The 20,315-nt window shown below is 40.5% G+C and overlaps 1 protein-coding gene across 3 annotated transcripts in view; it reads right to left on the bottom strand.

Annotated features, from left to right (window-relative positions):
* Nucleotides 1–20,315, bottom strand: part of ripor1 (RHO family interacting cell polarization regulator 1) — a 94,603-nt gene that overhangs the window by 19,636 nt on the left and 54,652 nt on the right. For 2 of the 3 annotated variants that reach the window (XM_037767126.1, XM_037767125.1), the window contains exons 14-24: nt 19,349–19,515; nt 18,446–19,157; nt 17,648–17,784; nt 13,801–13,912; nt 12,941–13,076; nt 12,095–12,256; nt 11,834–11,992; nt 11,522–11,718; nt 9,688–9,771; nt 9,393–9,483; nt 7,601–7,742 (exon numbers count right to left, since the gene is read on the bottom strand). In XM_037767126.1, the coding sequence (XP_037623054.1) occupies nt 7,645–7,742; nt 9,393–9,483; nt 9,688–9,771; nt 11,522–11,718; nt 11,834–11,992; nt 12,095–12,256; nt 12,941–13,076; nt 13,801–13,912; nt 17,648–17,784; nt 18,446–19,157; nt 19,349–19,515 (2,055 nt within the window). In that variant the 3' untranslated portion in view covers nt 7,601–7,644. Of the gene's footprint in view, nt 1–7,457; nt 7,902–9,392; nt 9,484–9,687; nt 9,772–11,521; nt 11,719–11,833; nt 11,993–12,094; nt 12,257–12,940; nt 13,077–13,800; nt 13,913–17,647; nt 17,785–18,445; nt 19,158–19,348; nt 19,516–20,315 lie in introns of those variants that run through there. The other variant, XM_037767127.1, reaches the window with a different exon arrangement.

Genomic DNA, 20,315 nt, shown 5'->3' with positions numbered 1-20,315 from the left:
ACTATAGTCACATCTATCAGTCATAATACATGTGTGTTCATATTACACTTTACACTATACATCCTATATACCACTTTATAGACTGCACATATGTACATATTACATTTATTTATTGCACATACTACATTTATTTATTAATAAAGACTTTGCAAGAAATCCTGTTAATTTCAAATACAATTATTTATTCAAAAGGATGTGTGCGTTTGTTTAATTACATGGCTATTTGTAAAATTGTGGTTTATACTGTAGCATTTGACTTGCTGTGTAGTATAGTCACATCTATCAGTCATAATACATGTGTTCATATTACAGAGGGCAAAAATGATGAAGAAGAGACAGAAAGTCCACAGAAATATTTATTCACTGCCTTTTTGAAAGCTTTTAATTGGTTTGAATGTACAATCACATATATGTCCATCAGTTAATCAATGCATGAATGAGAGGGCCCTGGTAGATATGAGCTTTACTATAAGAAAAGAACCTCAAGGTGTCGAAAAGCTATATTGAAAGTAAGCATAAAGACCTTGTAAGAATTTCTGTTCATTTCAAATAAAATTATTTATTCAAAATTATGTGTGCATTTGTTTAATTACATGGCAATTAGTATAATTATGCTGTAGCATTTGACTTGCTGTGTAGTATAGTCACAACTATCCGTCATAATAGATAGATAGATTGATAGTAACTTTATTGATCAAGAGGGAAATTCAGGTTTCCAGCATCACAGTTCCATAGTGCAAAACATGTTAGTAAAAAAGTTAGTAGTACAAAGTACAAAAAATATACCAGATATAAAAATACAAGATGAAGAAAACTGTTACAACTTAATATAGTGCAGGGTAACAGCTGTGATACACGACTATTAAAAAGGGAATCTAGTGCAGAAGAGACTGTTAAAAATTAATATAGTGCAGGTTAACTCCAGTAGCTTAGTCTATGAAAGTGCACTGTGTGCATTATTATCTGTCCTGCAGACCTTTGTCCCTTTTGTGTCTCTGTCGGCTCTCACGATGGTGATAATACGTGTGTTCATATTAAAAAGTGCAAAAATGACCAGAAGAGACAGAAAGTCCACAGAAATATTTATTCACTGCCTTTTTTGAAAGCTTTTAATTGGTTTGAATGTACAATCACGTATGTCCATCAATTAATCAATGCATGAATGAGAGGGCTTCAGTCATGATCTTCCTGATTCACCTGCACATCTGGGCAAATAGTTCTCTGCTCTGTTTGATGAGGACAGTAAGCTGTTACAGCTACTGTCTCTCTGTTGTAGCATCGCTGTTTTAGAAGAGGTAAAGTCTGTTGATGCCCTCTCACAACCTTAAACAACTGTCTGACTCTATCTCAAAAATCCCCCTAACTTTGGGGAAACGCACGCTCCACACAGAATATTATGTTACTTGTGTGTTCACTGTATAATTAACAAAATCAATGGCACATGAGACATTTTTAAACACATTCTTTTAATAGTTTGTAATATATTTGACACCAGAATGCCTGGAAATATATTTTAGAAAAAAAAAAAAGAATAAAATATTTTGTTTCCAATGCTGCACAATGATCAAGATTGTGGGGAAAAATATATAGTGTGCTGACTGCTTCACACTCTATTCATTCTTAAATAAAGTATCTCATCTATGTCTTATTGCATCTCTTTTACTATCAAATCTCGAGGCACTTAAACATTTGTAAGATGCTTTATGGATGCAGAGATATACAGCTGCAGAACTAATAGTGGTAAATACATTTAACAGTGGAAGACTTCATATGTACATACAGCGAGTCCCTCCGCGTGACATCAGTTCTATATTATGATTCCAATGACACTGCAGTCTGTTGCTTATTATATGCTGTAGTTAGAACTAAACATCCAAATTGAACACAATATACAACTAGCTTGTTGTCTGATCACCCCTCACTTCTAACATCTGAAAATAACATCTGAATGTCAGTTATTTTCAAGAACACAACAGTACATCAGTAAAATGTATGTAGATTTGCTATCATCGGTCATTGGGCTGAGAGGACGCTCTAGTAACGGTGCTCATGAAATGAGAAAGGCAGAACATCCCTGTCAGCAGTGTCACCATGAAACAAGATTACAATACACTGTTCCAACTGTTGTCACACGGGCCAGACATTTTTTTTCATTGCCATTGGTCAAACTCAGTGTGGATAACTTGCTGGACTACAGTCAACTCTTTAGAAACATTGCCACTCTTTAAAGAATGATACCAGTGTTTTTGCATTTTTTTTTTTACCCATCTACTAAAAGCCACATTCTTGACTTAATGCTGGCAATTTTCGTTGTACATTTTTTTAATGTGTACAGTATCAATAGAATGCTGTAGGAATGAGCCCTAAAACCCGGAAATGAGTTAGCATTTTAGAACTTCCGGTTCCCTCGTCTCAGATTTTTTGAATGGGTTTTTAGTTAGATGCCTGAAATAAGTTGTGTGGTTAAGAGACAAGCTTAAGAGATTTTAACATTTTGTTCTACGATGTAAAATACATCAGTAAAAGTGGCTAAATGAGACTACTAAATATAATCACGCAGAACACTAGTCCGCCTTTAGCTTAGCGGTGCTGACATGAAGTCATGTGACCGTGGTGTAGTTCATTTATAGCCTAACGTTAGCTTTTTACTTCTGCCGATTGCCTTTACGCTTCAAAAATCATAAAAGTGGTGTTCATTTGTGAAGATTATCTTGCTGAACAAAACTTATAAGTATCATAAACGTGTGTTTACCACAGTTTTTTTTCCTGCAATAATCCAGAATCCAATGGAAAAATTGGATCCCATTGGCTTTTTGTCGAGGGAACCAGTGCCATGCTAGCTTCCTGGTTGGTCTACAAAAACATGTCATCCCTGCAGCACTCTATATCGAGTTACAAAGAGCTGACGCTTGAGTTTGGTAATCCATCACAGTGAACATCAGCGTTACATTTTGTTACATCATTGTTGTAGACGTGATGTTTGTTGTGATAATCCTGTACTTAAAGAAATGGAAACCATTGGCTGCCTTGAGGGAAAAATGTTAAAAATGTTAACAACATTAAGTCATAATTATAAGATACTGTATACATGTTGTTAATATGAAATACTGAGTCAAAATAATAAAATACAGATATTGTAATTAGGAGGTCAATAATTACAAAATAAGGTCTTAAATGTTTTTTCTTTGGTGAGTGCAATGGGCTTACTTTGGAAATGGTCAGCAGCACTGTAAAGCTTTTAGCATAGTAGTTATTTGGCATAAACATGCAAAAACACCGGTATGACCCTTTAATAATTTGTGATTCCATGTCTGGGGCCAATTTACTTGAAATGCAATCCAGTTCTATCATAATTATTCATATTCAATTCAGATGTCCTAGGATGCCAACACTAACACAACAGAGACAAAATGGAAAGTCTTATTCTTTCTTGAAGTCAGAAATCTTAAGTTTGAGGTTCAACTGCTATTGATGTGAATTTAAAGTGAACTGATCCCAGACCTGGATGGACCAATCTATCTCTGCCCAGTAATCTGTCTCTGTCTTCTCCAAAGACAAAGTCCTCCACAGCAGTCTGTGACAGTAATGCAAATATTCATTGACTCCAAACAGAACACCACTCCATTTACAGCAGATATGTCAGTGGTACAGTTAAGTGCCGCAGGAAGTCATTCAATGGATCAATTCATCAAACTGATCGGGTGAATGACCTTATAACAGTAAAAACGCATCTTATAAAACAAAGTATACATTTACAAATGAAGACTCTGCAAAGACACAATCAATTTACAAACACAGAATATTGAATTCCAGTGGCATATTATATGTATTTCCATAAAGAATAAGATATGTCATTATTGTAAAGAGTAATGGCACTGAGTTGCTTAAACCTTTCTCTGTGCAGAAGCAGCTCAGCACATTTTCTACAGTCTCAACCCTTTATACAGAACTACAGTGTGAGCTATGCTTTCCTTTCTTTTTAATCTGTTGCCAATACATTGGCAGCATTAAACATAAAGGCCTGCGAGACAGAGAATGAAAAGCTTTCATTTTTTATCTCTTGAATTGGAAGACATTTCACAGTTAATTTGCCAGCAGTAGCAGTGCTCGAGCTGCTGAATCTCCAGTATCCGTCCCTGCATCAGCCACATGTCATCCTGAGCGACACAGTGAAGCCCTACACCTGCTGCACCCATTACACGTGGCTTTATAATACAATCGGCTAAAAGGACTGCAGCTCCACTGACAGATCCAGGAAGAATGTAAAAGAACATGTACAACATATCTTTTCCCATCATATCAACAAATGCAATCCACTTAATATCTCCTGGTTTCTCAGGGTGTGGCTCCCCAACAACACAGTCCTCTGACCTACAGGAGGATACTGCAAAGTCAACCTTGAAAAAACAAGAATTTGATGCCCACTGTGATGCAACATGCATGAAGTTCAGTTCAGCAGGAATAAGTACTGCTTTGCACTCAAAAATAAAGATGATTCAAGATGATTTGTTTTGACTTTTTATATTTCTGTTTGGATGCCAGAACAAAAAGTGGTGTTTGCTGTGCTACCAGAGGGCAGACTACTGACGCCTCGTATTGACGCTCTTACAGCATCTGAAACCCCCCTTTGCATCCGTTTTTGTATGTTTCTAAAACAGAATACCTGACAATCACACCCACCTCGTGCAGCGATTGGCCAGGTGTTTGGGGGTGTTAAAGTAGGTGGTGTTAAAGTAGGTGGTGTTTGAACATTTCTGCCAAGGTCTTCTCTTTCATTCTTCACACAACTACCTCTGTCACTTTTTGTGTAAAGAAACAGGAAATAGTGTGACGTGTGCAATGCTATCCCTGCTTGTATGATTCATTGTGTCGTGAATACGGAGATACAAAAAACACACAAAGTTCTTGGAGAGAGATGAGGGAGGCAGTGGGACGCAGCCAGTAGGAGACTGGGATGGCAGGTTTTTACACTCCACCTTCGAGCGAGGCCATGCAGAATAAGTAGTTATACTTTTGCCTTTAGATGTAGTCAGACGACACGTTGTACAAATGAGTTTGTTTGAAGTGCGAGTGAAGGTCATAGCCTTAACGGAGGGGAACATTGATTACAGCAACCAATAACTCTTAAGTCTAATAATTTATTTATTTTTTATTCCGAAACTATCCTTTAAAGGTTCCCTGTATGATATTCAGAGCATTAATATAGCAGCACACAACTGTCTATTATAAAGATATTGAGGAGTAATGTCTACCTGAGCAGAGAATGAAGTCTCTCTCTCCCTCTGTGTGTGTTGTAATCAGAGCTTCTGTGCTTTGTGTTGACATAGACGGCCAGGTGCGCATGCTTTTAGTGCATGTTTGTGCATGTGAGCATGCCCCACTGGCTAAAGGCAGTGCTCCGCACTGCACTCATACGGCGGTTACAGCTGATAGCGCTGTCCCGACCCACGGCGTTGTTGCGGAAGCGTAGCACCCACCCTTCTGTTCCCCCCCAGGTTAACACTGTTAGCTCTGGCAGCACTATTGCCGTTGTAAGCACAGTTAGCGCTGTTAGCACAGTTAGTGCTGTTAGTACCGTTAGCTGCCAAGCCCCCAGGAAGAGCGCCAGTTGTTGATCCCAATTTTCTTCTTGGCCAAACGGCGGTACTACAACTTCTGTGTCCGTCACGTGATGCTATTGGGCCCAAAAAGACCTTTTCCCATAGACTTACATTGGGGAAGAGACGTCTGTAACTCAGCGGATCATTTTTTTTGAGGTGAATCAACATCCCAGTGCGAACACTCTAATAGTCCTTATTTAAATCATTAGGTCCTAAAAGTTGTAAAATGCAGTAATAGCTGAATCCAGAGTTATTTCCCTTCCTCCGTTCATGTGAGTGAGACCCAGACCGAGGTTGGAGCGCAAGCCATGACGACAGCGTGACGTTGGGACCCCGTTACCGAGTCATGTGACCGAGCGGACACTACTGCGCATGTCCGATGGGCCCAATGGATGCGGAAGATCGCCGGACGATCTGGGTACTTTTCCAGACGGAAGTCGAGCCATTTTGGCTTCATGCGCCACTGAGCAACTTGGAGGCCCCGCCTCCAACGCTGTATCCAGTTCTCTTTACACATCCATGTTAGCTGCCAGCTCAGCCGTCGCCATGTGGAGGCAATAGAAATGCTCTGAATTTCGTATTGAGCACCTTTAAACTAATACTTCAGAGTGACGCTTCTGTCATAATCTCAAAAATCTGATAAATCAATGAAAAAGAAATTAATAGGAGTTCAGAATATCTATATTTTGAGAACAAAGCAATACTTTTTCCTATTCAAGTGAGTCCCTCACAGTGTCTATGCATGGGCAGTAGTCAGGTCTGGTCTCAGTCTTTAGTCTGGTCTCTCGTGGGTGTTTGGACTGTTCTTGCCTCATAGCCGTCGGTCAGTTCTCCACAGAGACACTACATTCTTTAATATATCACCTTAACCGTTCTGCACTGTGCAGCTAATATATTTCACTTCTAATACTATTTGATTTCTAGGAGTAGTAATCACAAATCACGGTTAGCAAATAATGCAACATTTAGGCAGAGTTACAAAAAACAGTATGAAGGATATTAAATCGGCACGTTTTTGTTTTATTTTTTTTGGTCTCTGTCTTGATTTGGTTTAATTTGGACTTGGCCGTGACTCTGTCACAAAACCGCTCAGACTCTGACTTGTCTTGAGTTGTCATGACTACAGCCTTGGTGCAGGTAACCACAGCCATCTGGCAAAAAAAAATAAATCAACAAACACAAGTAGAGAGCCACAATGGCTATAGTAAAGGCAGAATTGCATGAGAAAATGTGTTGTTCAGTTTGCAGGCATGTCCCTTCACAGAACAAGCTGTACATCTGGAGCAGCATTGTTCAAAAACGCCTTTCAGCCTAAACAAGAGACAACAGTATCCATTTAAGAAAGGTAATTTTATGTAATGGTTGGGGTAGATGGAATATTTGCTCTCGGTATACCTACTGGTTCACCATGTCAAAACCACAGCGAGTCAAAGTAATAAAACTTATCAAAAATATAAGAAACTCAGCATTTTGGGTACTAAGTAGGCTAAGGAAATGTGAATTATCTTACAAAGTGACTTTAAATAGCTTTCTAGGCTTTTGCTAACGTACTTCAAAAATAATTAAGTATTTGTGTCGGGGCCATGGCTGAATGGCAGCGATGGGAAGGAGTTAGACCAGTTTTTCTTCTTCCCTCAGTATCTACTTTCTACTCCTCTCTTTATCCATCCTTCCATTCAAGCCTGCTCCCATTGTACATTCTTCCCCGGCATCTTTTACAGCCCAACTGAGTAGTTAGCACCGCTTGATAAATATAAACTGGTGTGTGTTTGTAGCTTACTGACTTTAAATGTTTGCCCAGTGTATAGAAGAGTGGCTATCCTTGATGTGAGTATTATTACAACCTCTCTGACAGTGTATATACTCTATACCTCATGTTATATTTGTCTTTGTATGTTTTAGTGGTAGTAATGGGGAGGAAAAAAAACAACTTTATATTCTCATTGTGATATTGTGTTAAAGCACTGCCAAAACACAACATTCATATTGTGTGTGTTTGTGTGTGTGTGTGTGTGTGTGTGTGTGTGTGTGTGTGTGTGTAGTGTTAGAAAGCTGTGCTGGCCATGCTTCCCGGAGCGAAGAGTCTCGGTATGCTGTCCTGAGACGTCTCCACGTGTCTGTGGGCCATCTTCCCCTCCTCACCTGCTCCAAACAATTAATTGAAGAACAAAAAAACAAAAAGTGGAATGAAAGAACGGACAGATGAATGAATGCATTCATGCTCTCCACAGACATTTGTGTTGGACAAAGTCAAATGACAGAAAACAAGCAAAGTTTCGTACTTCTGCCTTAATTATTGTCCTATGTCACAAATATATGAATGAATAGAATAAAAAAAAAAAAATGAATGGATGAAAAAATACAGGTAAGCCTTCTTTAAGTCACCATAGTTCAAAAACAATCAATGTCACAGGTACATATACAGTTGTAGCAACTCATATGTAATAACTGCGCATAATATAATAGTATAACTGTAATAAAAGCTCAATATAAGAAAATCCATGAGCGCATAACAGTAATAACAGTTCTGTGTATAATGTGATAATTTATTACATCATTAGGAAATTATTACATTATAAACTAAGCAAAAAAAAGAACAATGAGAGAACCTTTACAGAGATGAAATGTGAAATAATTGTTCCATCCATAATGATTCCAGTCTGGAATCTTTACCTCCGCCAAGGCCCAAGGCCTAGGAAGGAGGTTATGTTTTCACTGGCGTTGGTTTGTTTGTTTGTCTGTTAGCAGGATTACTCCAAAAGTCCACAATGGATTTGAATGACATTTTTTGGAGGGGTGGGGTGTGGCACAATGAACAATCCATTAGATTTTGGTGGGGATCCGGATCATGAACCGGATTCAGGAATATTTTTAAGGATTCCGATGAGCCAGAACATTAAGACCTCTGGGTATAACTCATGCGCAGTGTAGCTGATGACTCGTTGATGACCCCGTGACCCCGCCTCTTTCCTTCAGAGACCGATACAGAGAGAGAGCGGGGGGGTGGGGAGGGACAACTGTAGATTCAGCATTTTTTCACATTAAACTCTGTGAAATTACAGTTGAGTTCGACCAAAGCATACTTGGTGATTGTTGGAAAGAGCAACGACGACGGTTTAGCTGACTTTTACTTTGTTTCTGTCCAGTTTGAATGGAATGTTTTACGATGCTCTGCTACGTACAGCTGATCTCAACATAAACAAAAATACACGTGGATGATGGCGCCAGCTGAACGGAGAGGTGGGCGGAGGTCTGCGCTCTCCGAGTGCCATTCTAGTTATGCATGGAACAAGTATTTCAGATGTTAAAAATCACCAGTATATTAAATTCAGCATCATCTCTGTAAAGGTTCTCATTTGGATATCTTGTAGTCTCACATCCAAGAGGCTTCATCAATATGGAACTGATTGATGAAAATGTCCTCCTGACCAAACAGACAAAGTCCAGTTGCTTTGAATTAACTACTCCACTTGTGTCATGTAAAACTAGAGGGTTCCTCTGCTTTAAGAAGACAAGGAGAGTCCTCTTTTTTTTTAAATGACTGCACTGAATTTATTCTTTTTTCTTTGCTTAGTTTATAATGTAATAATGTTCTCATAATGTAATAACTTATTACATTATGCACAAAACTGTTATTACATTATGATCTTATGGTTTTATTACATTATGAGCTTTTATTACAATTACATGATTCAATTATGCACAGCTTTTAAATCACGACTTGCTACAACAGTTTATCCAGGAAATGTATCGTTTAGCTATCATTCTAACTAAAGTGATCATTATTATTACCGAGCACTAGCAGCGCTTGTTTGGCAGCATCTCGGACTTCGTCCTTGTCCGTCCGACAAAGATACACTAACTGATCAATGCTTTCTTTGGCCTGGAATGACAACAGATGGGATACAGTGGTCAGTATGATAAGGACATACCGTATTATACTGTAAACACAAGCTGCAGACAGATAAGATTTTATGGCCGTTACATTAACCACTGTCACGTCATAAACTAGATCAATGTTGCCCAAAAATAGTATTCTGATAGTATTTTGACAGTTCTGGATAAGAGCACAAACTGTGTTTTGTACCTTGAGACAAGCTAAGGCCTTGCATCCACAGACTCTGGTGTCCACATCCTCATCTTCCAGCAGCTCCAAACAGCTGACCAAAGCCTGAGGAGGAGAACATACACAATGTTGACTTCTGCAGTACACCTTATTATGTACTGACTGATCTCATGATGAAGCCCTGGGGCCTCATTACAGAAATATATCCCAACTGCTTGTCCTATCTAAACTTAAGTTTCAAAAGACAGAAGCAATTCCTAAACTCATGGCTGCGCCCTATCCTATCTCAGACCTTCTATTTTATTTGAACTTAAAGGGGACATATCATGAAAAACTCACTTTTCATTGTTTGTGTACATACATCTGGGTATCTGGAGTGTCTACCAACCCACAAACTCTTTTGTGGGCTGCCTCGATCAGAAACCATATGATTCAACAAACCATTCAGATGTGGCTCCCCTTCCTATGTCACATGCAGGCTCATTAGAATATACCGCCCACAGCTTGAGAACTACATTTGAAAAGGTGCACCATATTTTTCTCTCAAGCCAATCGGAGCAGACTGGGCTGAGAACATTAAACCTGGGGATGTTCCTAGCTACTAATTTCCCTGACGTTTAAACATAAGTTTAAACTTAGACAGTCGACTGGTCTAAAAGTAAGAAAACACTCAGAAAACTGTCAAAATTGAGCACAATTTAATCTATAAGGTTAAACATTGTGTATAAGAGTTAAAAGTTAATCTCAGTTTTTAATTACCAAATCATATTTTAAATGCTGCTGAAATCAATATATCCCCAGTGTCCACTCTGTTCACCTAGTTAGGAATGCGCCTCACAAACCCATTGTGTGGTGTAATATTTGATGAAACGCTAGCGGGGACTGTGGTCTAAGAGGAATCCTGGTTTGGTATCGCTTATAGACTACCATTAGTATCTTAGTGTGCAAGTTGTATTACCTTCAACCTTTACTTCTCTTCCCCCCTCTCTCTCTCTCTCGCTCTCTCTAAAACACACAGTGAGTGACATGGTGCTCAGCCCTCGATTGTCTCTGTAACGTCTCTGAAACGTCTCTGTAATTATTTCAGTCCGCAGTCCAAAAGTCAAAATTTATTGATAAAAGAAAGATGTAATCATTTCCAAAATTCACAACATGTCTCACATCTAACGAAATATTCTGCTTCAATCCATATTTGTTGGCATTTAGTCTTTCAAAAACAACTTTTTCACTGTGATCAAAAACGTGTGTACTCTCCCACACACACCTGTATTAACTGGGCTGTCTAGCATAACAGCACCATAAATTACATTTATACAACCACAATAACACAAAATCATATTTACCCATTTTTCTTTTAGGGCGATAACGTCATAAAATATGATGACAGATATTCAAAGCTTCATTCGAAAGCCTCAATCAAAGCTTTGCTCCACAGCAACAGCTGAGACAGTATATGTCAATATGTAATTTACAATATAATAATAAGTTTAACTGACTAGTATTTCTGGTGCCGACTAGCGAGGGTAGCAACGTTTAATCGGCTAGTCGACTAATCGCGCACATCCCTAATTAAAGCGTGTAAACATGTTCTAGTTGAAACCCAAAATATGTACAGATGAATGTATGATGAATGTATGAACTTGAAAATTATATGTCCTCTTTAAACAGCAAAATTTGGAGAGATATTCTCAGTATTTCAAATTAGATTGAGGTCAGGGAGAATGTCAAAAAGAAGACAATTTAGTGATTAAAACATATGTTTAAAATATGGTATATTCTTAGCAAGATTTTGGTGAAACTATGAGTATTTGAAACATACTGTGCACACATACATACACACTCTGTGTCCTGTTACCTGCTCTCTCTGTTTGGGCTGGGCAGCCAGGCTCCTCAGCACAGAGCTGGCAGAGGCTGACACTTTGCCTCGTGGGTCTTTCAGTAATTTGGCCACAGCGTGAAGTCCTTCTCTCCTCAGGCTGCACTCTGCAGGACGCCGCAGAGCGTGGACGATCACATCCTGGTCACATGACGCCAGGCTCTGCACCAGCCACACTGTTGGAGGGAGGTTATCACTGATTATTGTCACTGATCAGAAGCTTCTACTGCATTCACTTAGCTTTGTGTGTGTGTGTGTGTGTGTGTGTGTGTGTGTGTGTGAGAGAGATACCTTCTTCTGCCAGCTCAGTGATGAGTGTGTCCATGTCACTGATGCTGTTGGCCTCCAGGTAACTCCACAGCTGGAACAGCGTCACCATCACTCCATCTCTGCTGCTGCCCCGCCGTGGTAACCTCTGGTCCAGCACTCGCTCAACCAGACACAAGAACACTGGACAAACACACACACACACAGGCGTTAACATGGCGCACACACACACACACACACACACACACCCTACCATGTGCTGTACACACACAGATGTTGTTGTACCTGTGTCGGCCATGTTGCTGGCCTTCTCTGGCAGTATTCTGGAGTAGGCTGCAGACAGCGTAACCAGGAAGCTCTCAGCAGAGACACTGTACACGCTGCCCTGCCTCACGCACTGTTGCCATAGTGACACAGCACCCAGACACAGGCCCAGCTGTGGTATCACTGTGACAGAGGAAGATAGGACAGAGTGTTGAGAGTGGAAGGTAAGAGAGAGTTGGCAACAAACTACAGGTGTGTAGTTGAGATCAAAATGAAGGCAGAGTTTGAAGATGGGTGTGGTCAGAGCAAGGGCGCCAGAAGTAGGGGGGTAGTAGGCAGTTTATTTTTGGCATCATTGGGCAAAAATTCCATAATAACCTTTCAGCATATTGTAATTCAAGTGTTCTGAGAGAAAACTAGACTTCTGCTCCTCCTCATGGCTCTGTTTTAAGACTTTAGAAAATCTAGCCCGTGACGGGAGACTTTGACCAATCACAGGTCATTTCATTGAGAGAGCGTTCCTATTGGCTGTGCTCCGGTCATGTGACCGGAACTTGGCGTTCCTTCACCAGATTTCACGGCGTGAAGGCGTCTCATTTTACAGCTAAACCATACACTACAAGATGATTCTGAAAACATTTTCGATTTAATCAATTTCTGGTCAACCGTCATTGGACTCCCATCGAGGGCTCAGTGGAAAAGAGCTATTAAGGTTTCAATTTGTCAGTGGAAAGTGTTCATATGTGACACCATGGTGATTGATGATTTAATGGCTCTTCTGCATATCAAAGAGATGGCTGCGTGTAATGTTGAGACAAACAGAGAGCAGAGGCACAGACAGACACATGTATGGATGCTAGAGCTCACCTTCAGCAGGCTGTCTGTGGCGTCTCGGGTTGTCCTTGGCGATGCGTCGGATGATTTCAAGGACTCGAGCCTCTCTCAGCAGTCTGTCCAAGGCGTACATCTCTCCACACCGCAGCGGACCAAACATACCCAGACACTACAGACATAATGTCACACATCACTTGACGCAAAACATATTCAAAACAGTGAATCTTTCAAACTAAAACACTCATTTGGTCCTCTGTGGTCCGCCTCTAACAAGACGGTTATGTTGCAGTTTTAGAGATTATACGGCATGTTTATCAAATAACGATACAGTCTTATGTTGGACTGTTTCCACAGATAATCTGCCTTTACTACTACAACATGTAGTGTTAGGACTAGCACCAGAATTATGACTGAAAAAACGGCTTCATATTGTATTTCAACCGTCGCTACTTTTCGAATAACGCAGCAGTGAGACTACCGTAACTATCACAAACACTGCAACTACTAGAACTGCTAACGCCACTTTTTAAAGAATGTATTACTTTGATTTATTGATTTCCACAGGTTACAGAGTCATTTAACTGTCTTTTGAAAAAGTAATGCCAACCACTAATAACACTTAAAATGTTCACGCCAGATAATACACACCTGCTTCTTCAGAACATAACTTCAAATTCAAATTGTATATATGATAAATAAACTTTTTGACCTCTATTCATCTATAAGGTGCTTCTTATGTCTAAGATAGATTGGCACAACAAGCGTTCTCTGCTAAGCTGGAACCTTGACAGACTGAACTCAAGGTCGCAATGTTACACAAGCATGTGTACTATAAGGCAGCGAGAGACCTCTGCTGGAGTGTGGGAAATGACTTTGAGGACATTGTCTCCTACCAACAGCTGTGTGCTGCAGTTCTTCAGGTGGTCCACCAGGCAGCAGTCTAACGTGGTGCAGCCTGTGGTGAGGGGGGAGGTGGGGCTGTCCCAGCCTCTGTCCCGCAGAGACCTACGGACACACAGGAGGAATGTTCAATGACATCCACCTTGTTATGGGAGGCTTCCATTAATACCGTTAGTGTCAGAATTGAGCCTCCGAAGGATCTGACTTCAGTTCAGTTTATTAGTCCACACACGAGACAACAGACAATATAAAACAGGAAACACATAATCAATATATAAAAGCCTTAGGACAGTGTTACAGTGGTGGTGTATAAAGTAAAAAAGTGAAGTATGATTGCACACAGGAATGTTTGTATGTATTGCAGCTGACCCCTGAGCAGTCTGTAGCTCTGTTCTGACAGCAGCAGCTCTAGTAAATGTCGCCTTTTCCTTTACTCACAACTTTTCTTGATAAACTCGCCTTTCAAATATGTTTGAAAGTGTGGACTCCTGTGCAGGGTTAGTCTGCCCTACCCCTAACCCTAGCATGTCTACCAAAACTGTCTGTCTGTCTGTCTGTCTGTCTGTCTGTCCACCACATTGGTGTAGGCTGAAACACCATTGGATGGATTAAGGCAAAACCCTGGTTGATCCCTTGGTGTGAAAGGGGTATTAGTAACATCGACGCGTTACGGAAGAAAAGGTAGGACTTCAATCAAGGTGTTTCAGGCAGTGAAGGAACAGTGTTTCTGTAGGGGAGAGTAACTCCCTTTGGCCTGGACTTTGGGCTTTGTAACTTTGCAGACCTTTTACATGCACAAAAAAACTATATGACACACTAAAGCAAAGGGAAAGAACACAAAAGCATAATAGGTCCCTTTTAAAATCTGAACCTAAAAAGGATGTTGATGTATGAATGATTCCACTTATGGGTAAGAAATGATGACGTGTAGTTCAAGCCGAATGTTATTTAATGTATTTATTCATTTAATTTAATGTTAATGTCATATTTTATATTGTATTTTATACGCATGGTAGGATGCTGTGTATTGTGTGTGTATATATATATATATATATATATATATATATATATATATATATTGCATATTGTATTACATGTGTGTATTGTATATTATAAATAATAATATGCGCATATACGAAAAGATAACAACTAGTCAATATGATTAAGATAAATATGTAAGTAATGAATTTGTATTTTGATTTTGATTTGGTATTCTGGATTGATAATGAATTTATATTTTGTTAAGGATAATTATATCAGTTATTGATTTATATTTTTGTATGACAGAGATAAAAGGTAATAATTATTATATTTAGACAAGTTTAGGAAAATGAATTAGAGTATATGTTTAGCTCAATAAGGAAGCTGGTTAAATATCAATGAATGACTTATGGGGAAGGGGTGGAATTAAATAAGTTTGTACTTCTAACTCCTTTTTGAATATGTAAACCAAGGCATCAAGTGTTTGACAATTTCTTTTACTTATGCTTTTCATTGTATGTAAATATTACTTTTTTTCTGGCTGTCCACTTGTTTGTATGATCATTCTCCCTTTTTTATTTTTTATTTTCTTTTATTTTACATGTTCGAAATACATTTTGAAATGAAATATTTCACATAATGACCCCAATCACTTTCCCACAGTGAGGCATAGAGAAACAAAGAGCACTGGGATCAGACCGGTACGTTTTTAGCTTTAGGTATAAGAATCTACATCAGGAGGAAAACAGTGAGATAAGTGCATCCCCAGTTACCACTAAAACCTGCTGATAGTGAAATGATACTGCAAAAAACGACAAGAGATGGCAAAAAGTTTGCGAAATCAAGCCGTGAAATTCAATCCTCACATTTCAATGTGATTATGTTATTTCGAGGAAGTATTTATAGCTCAACAGGTTTTTTTCCAGCATGCTCACACAGCTACAAATACCAGTTTAATCAACAGAGCAGTCTGTTTGTGCTCCAACGACGGTACAACACAGCTCCACTAGATGGCAGCAAGATTCTTCAACAACAATGAGAGTTTTCAACAACAGGAGCTGGATGTTACTGGATGTCTATGAGCAATAACAGAGAGCTGATTTACTTGATATAGGAACATGTCTTAAGTCATCCATATGTATGTAATATATTCTGACAGTTATGTAACAGGGTCATTTTTTCAACCAGAGGCCTGTACTACGAAGCAGGATTTGGGGGTTAGCGAGCTAACTTCAGGGTTTTCTGTCCTACGAAGGTGGATCACTTCTTACCGGGGTAAATTGCCATGGTAACTGATGCTGAACACCTAACCTTCTCCGGAGCAGGTTATGTTCCAAATAAGAGATCAACTTGTATTAAAAGCACCTCCTACTGACCAATTAGAGCTCAGTGCGCGGATCGTATGATAATATCACACAAGTATGAAGAAGTAACAGTCATAATCCAGACTGAAAACAACACAGTTTAAACTGACAAATGCAGGAAGGACAGCTGGATTTATGCTCTGGGTGTATCACCGTTTTGAATTATTTGTTTATATTTTTCTTTTTACTTGCATCTCAAGTCCGTTTCACACCGCCGGAGACGGGGACGCAGCTGAAAGAAGGCTGTAATAGTCACACACACCACATCTTTGTTAAAGGGCATAAGGAAGTGTAGACCATTCATTCATTACACATCTAAAAGCTATTTATATCTAGACGACTATATCTGACTTTTGAGTGTTCCATTAAATTAATAAATCTGTTAATTTACGCATTCACACATTGGGAGTTTTTTCTTTTGCCAGCCGTCCTTCCTGCATTTGGCAGCTTCAACTCTGTCACTTTTAGTCTGGATTATGTGTTTAACTTCTTTGTATTTGTCTGATATAGTTTGCTCTTCCTTTGTAAAATGTGTCTCTCTGCCTGTCTGTCTGCAAGTCAGTAGACTTGTCCATGTCTGTGATTGGTCAGATGCTGCAAACACCGCCCCATTCATGTGGGGGCAACTCCTCACCGTCATTTTACGACCACTGACAGCGCTTGTTGTTTTTGCCGCTGACAGACTCAGACTGTTATTAGAAGTGTCTTACAACATTATGGAAAGAAACCTCCAGAGAAATAAAACGTCTTTCTTTACCTTTCGCTTTGTTATTGTGTGTCTCCCTCAAGGAGAAGTCTCGTAGTGAAATCTGGCATCTCATCCACATTGTTGGAATCATTCAGCCATGACACTGAAAATCTTTTAGATAACACAAACGCTACGCTTTCTGTAGTCCAACACAGCAGACTCCGGCACTCCCCTCTCTAACTCTCACTCACGTTTCCACCGTTGACTTCCGGCAACATGTCAAGTGACACAATAACAAACAGACCGGATCAAGCGAAAGGTAAAGAAAGACGTTTTATTTGTCTGGAGGTTTCTTTCCATAATGTTGTCAGACACTTCTAATAACAGTCTGAGTCGTTCCATTACGGACCTTTGGAGCAATCCTGCTAACGGACAAACCAACAAACCAACAAACCAACAAACCAACGCTGGTGAAAACATAACCTCCTTCCTAGGCCTTAGGTCTTGGCGGAGGTTGCAATCACTGTTAGTGGTCGTAAAATGACGGTGCCCGGTTGCCCCAAATGATAACATGTGCAGCGTTCTCCCTCAATACTGGACCAGTGTGAAAAATTGTTGTCCCTATTAGTCACTTAGTTGAAAAAAAACAAAGTTACCCTTTAAGGTCATGCCATTTTTTTTTACTGACTGATGAAGAGTGTGCAGCGGTTTTCATAAATCACACATCTTGTGAACAATGTGAAGTTCTCCATAGCATTTGGTTGGGTTTCACTATTTTCAGTTATCAGTTCATTTGACAGCACTGACCTGCAATTTCTACTCCTCTTGTCGCCCTTCTCCTCGTCTTCCTCCTCACAGTCGGACGTGTTGAGGAAGTCGAAGCTGCCCAGAGCTGTTTCCACTGTGAGGCTGACCATGCTGGGTGAACGGCTCTGACTACCGCCCTACACACACACACACACACACACACACACACACACACACACAAAGATGTGAGATACACAGAGATCAATAGTCAGACTATAGATGAATAGTCAGGTATGTCTTTAGATGCCCACAGGATAGTCGTGGTGTTTCTCATTGTGGTTGTATGAGCTACTTCTCCATAGTCAGTGTATTACCTCCAGTAGATGGAGTTTGGAAAAAAAGACAGGAGTACCAGCACGGGAAGCAAAGCAATGTACTGCTGTGGACGGGGGCAGCAGCAAAACGCATTTTCGATACCTAAAAAAAATCGATATAATTTTAAGTATATAATATTTCCACTGCTTTACCTCACCTTTACCCTAAACTGATATTGATTTTTTTAGGTTACTAAAATCCTTTTTACTGCTGCCCCCGTCCACAGCAGTTCCAACACGTTCTCATCCCAACTCGTCACATACCGCCGCTTTGTCATGCCTCTTGGCGTCAACCCCCCTGGCATCACTTTATTTTACTTTATTTTCGGCATCAAAACCACTACAGTTACCCTTGGCATCACTTAAGGATTAGGCGACAAAACCACTATAGTTAGGTTTAGGAAAGAACTACATGGTTGGGCTTAAAACGACTGCGTTTGTACAGTGAAAATGACACTGAACGTTGTGAACACATCATCCTCACCTTCAGCGTAACCTGCAGCAGCTTCAGCTCTTGTTCTAGTAGTTGTAACTCAGGGAACTGTCCCCTGTAATCATCCAGAGAGGACACTACAGCTGCCAGGGCGTCTTCCAGTCCGCTGTCCACCGGACCGTCGCCCTCCCCGGACAGACAATCTGCTCCCGCACCTGGCATCTCCTCCTCCACCGACACCCGCCGGGCGACATACATCACATCCCCGCTCTCCGGGAGTGCGTCACACTCTAGCTGAGGGTTCATTTGAGACGGAGTGTTAATGTCCAGTCCTGCAGACTTGGGAGAGGAGGACGTTAGGACAGAGCTGGACGTGTCCTGTCGCTTCCTGTGTCGATGTTGATCCGTGACGTCGTCGGCTGTTGTGTTCTCTTCGGCGACACCAAGCCTCGTTGGTGACAGGTCAGTGTCTGTGGCAGCAGGAGTGCTCCTGTGCTCAGGAGTTCTGGGCATCTCCATTTCAATGTCATTGACGGAGACGACGGAGGCCAAAGACATCACCTCTCCTGATTCGGCTGACCTGTCCATCAACACGATGCCATCAGCGCTGCTTTCACTGATGTGGCTCAGAGAGCGCGAGTAGCTGCGTGAGGCGTGGCTGTTGGTCACCACCCCATCCACTGTTACGGAAGCCTGTTTCCCTGCGTCCTCTGCCTCACTGTCAGGTTTTGTCATCACAGTGACTGTCCTCTTCTCCTCGTCCCTGTAAATTAGTTCATATATCAGTTCATTTTAGTATTGACAGAGCACACTATACAGTATACCAAGCATGTAAATGCATCCCTCTGCATATGGGCTAATGTAACAACAAATGTGATTCAGAAAGATTGTACAAAAACAAAAACAAACAAAAACAAACAAAAAAGGCATGCAGAAACCACAAACACACACTACCTGTTGTTCTGTGCTTGCTGTGTGGATGTGTTGGGACTGATGGTGCTGACTTTGGGGGTGGAGTTTGGAGTCGAGGAAGCGGAGTCTCTGGGGCAAAATGAGATGTCGCGCTGTGGGGAGGAACTTCCGCTCACAGCTGGCTGGATGTCTGGTGTCACCACCACTCCCTAGAGAGCAAGTGAGACATGGACACACTGAGTCACAGGGAGAGTCCAACCCAACATGATAACAGCATAGTCAATAACTTAACTTATGAGTGTTATAAGTGTGACAAACAACCTGTTTCTTCCATGCGACAATCTTTGCATTCGTTCTAACAGCCAGCAGGGGGCAACTTGTCATTTGGATTGATTGTTAATCTCAAAAGGGTGGGTATTAAGCCTGGGGCACACTGCCCGCTTCAGGCTCGCCTGACGGCAGCGTCATGTCGTGGCCGCGTGATGCCCACCTAGGGTGTTCACACTAGACGCGAGTTAGCTGCCTGTCGGGAGCGTGTCTGCTACCTGTCAGCTGTGTTTCTGATGCTGCTGTCAGCCCTTTCTTTCTACATAGAGTTTGCCTTTTAATGGCCATTTAACTTCATGATAAATATAATTTATATTTATTATAGACAGAGAAAGGTTCAGAAACGTGTGGTAATTAGTAAATAATAGTAATAATCCACAATTAAAACTCTGTACTGTATTCATTTATGATGCTTTCCAACTCTCTGCTTGTTCCACATCACTGTTCGGCACATATTTCAGAATAAAAGCCTCGTGTTAACAAATGAAGGAATTCTGTGCAAAGAAAACCTGCTTAAGGGCTTTTATTTCTAAATGAAAGCAGGAAGTGTTGATTTAAACCCCAAACTTTATACATTTTTGGAGCCCCCAAAGTGACTGCATGTTCCACAGCACTGACTGCTCATATTTCAAAATAAAAGCCTCGTGCTAACAAATGAAGGGATTCTGTCTATAGAAAAAAC

This window comes from Sebastes umbrosus, chromosome 4, assembly GCF_015220745.1.
Source record: "Sebastes umbrosus isolate fSebUmb1 chromosome 4, fSebUmb1.pri, whole genome shotgun sequence".
Taxonomy (NCBI): Eukaryota; Metazoa; Chordata; class Actinopteri; order Perciformes; family Sebastidae; genus Sebastes; species Sebastes umbrosus.
The sequence above is the reverse complement of the archived record's forward strand: the minus strand, read 5'-3'. Positions and strand labels throughout refer to the sequence as shown.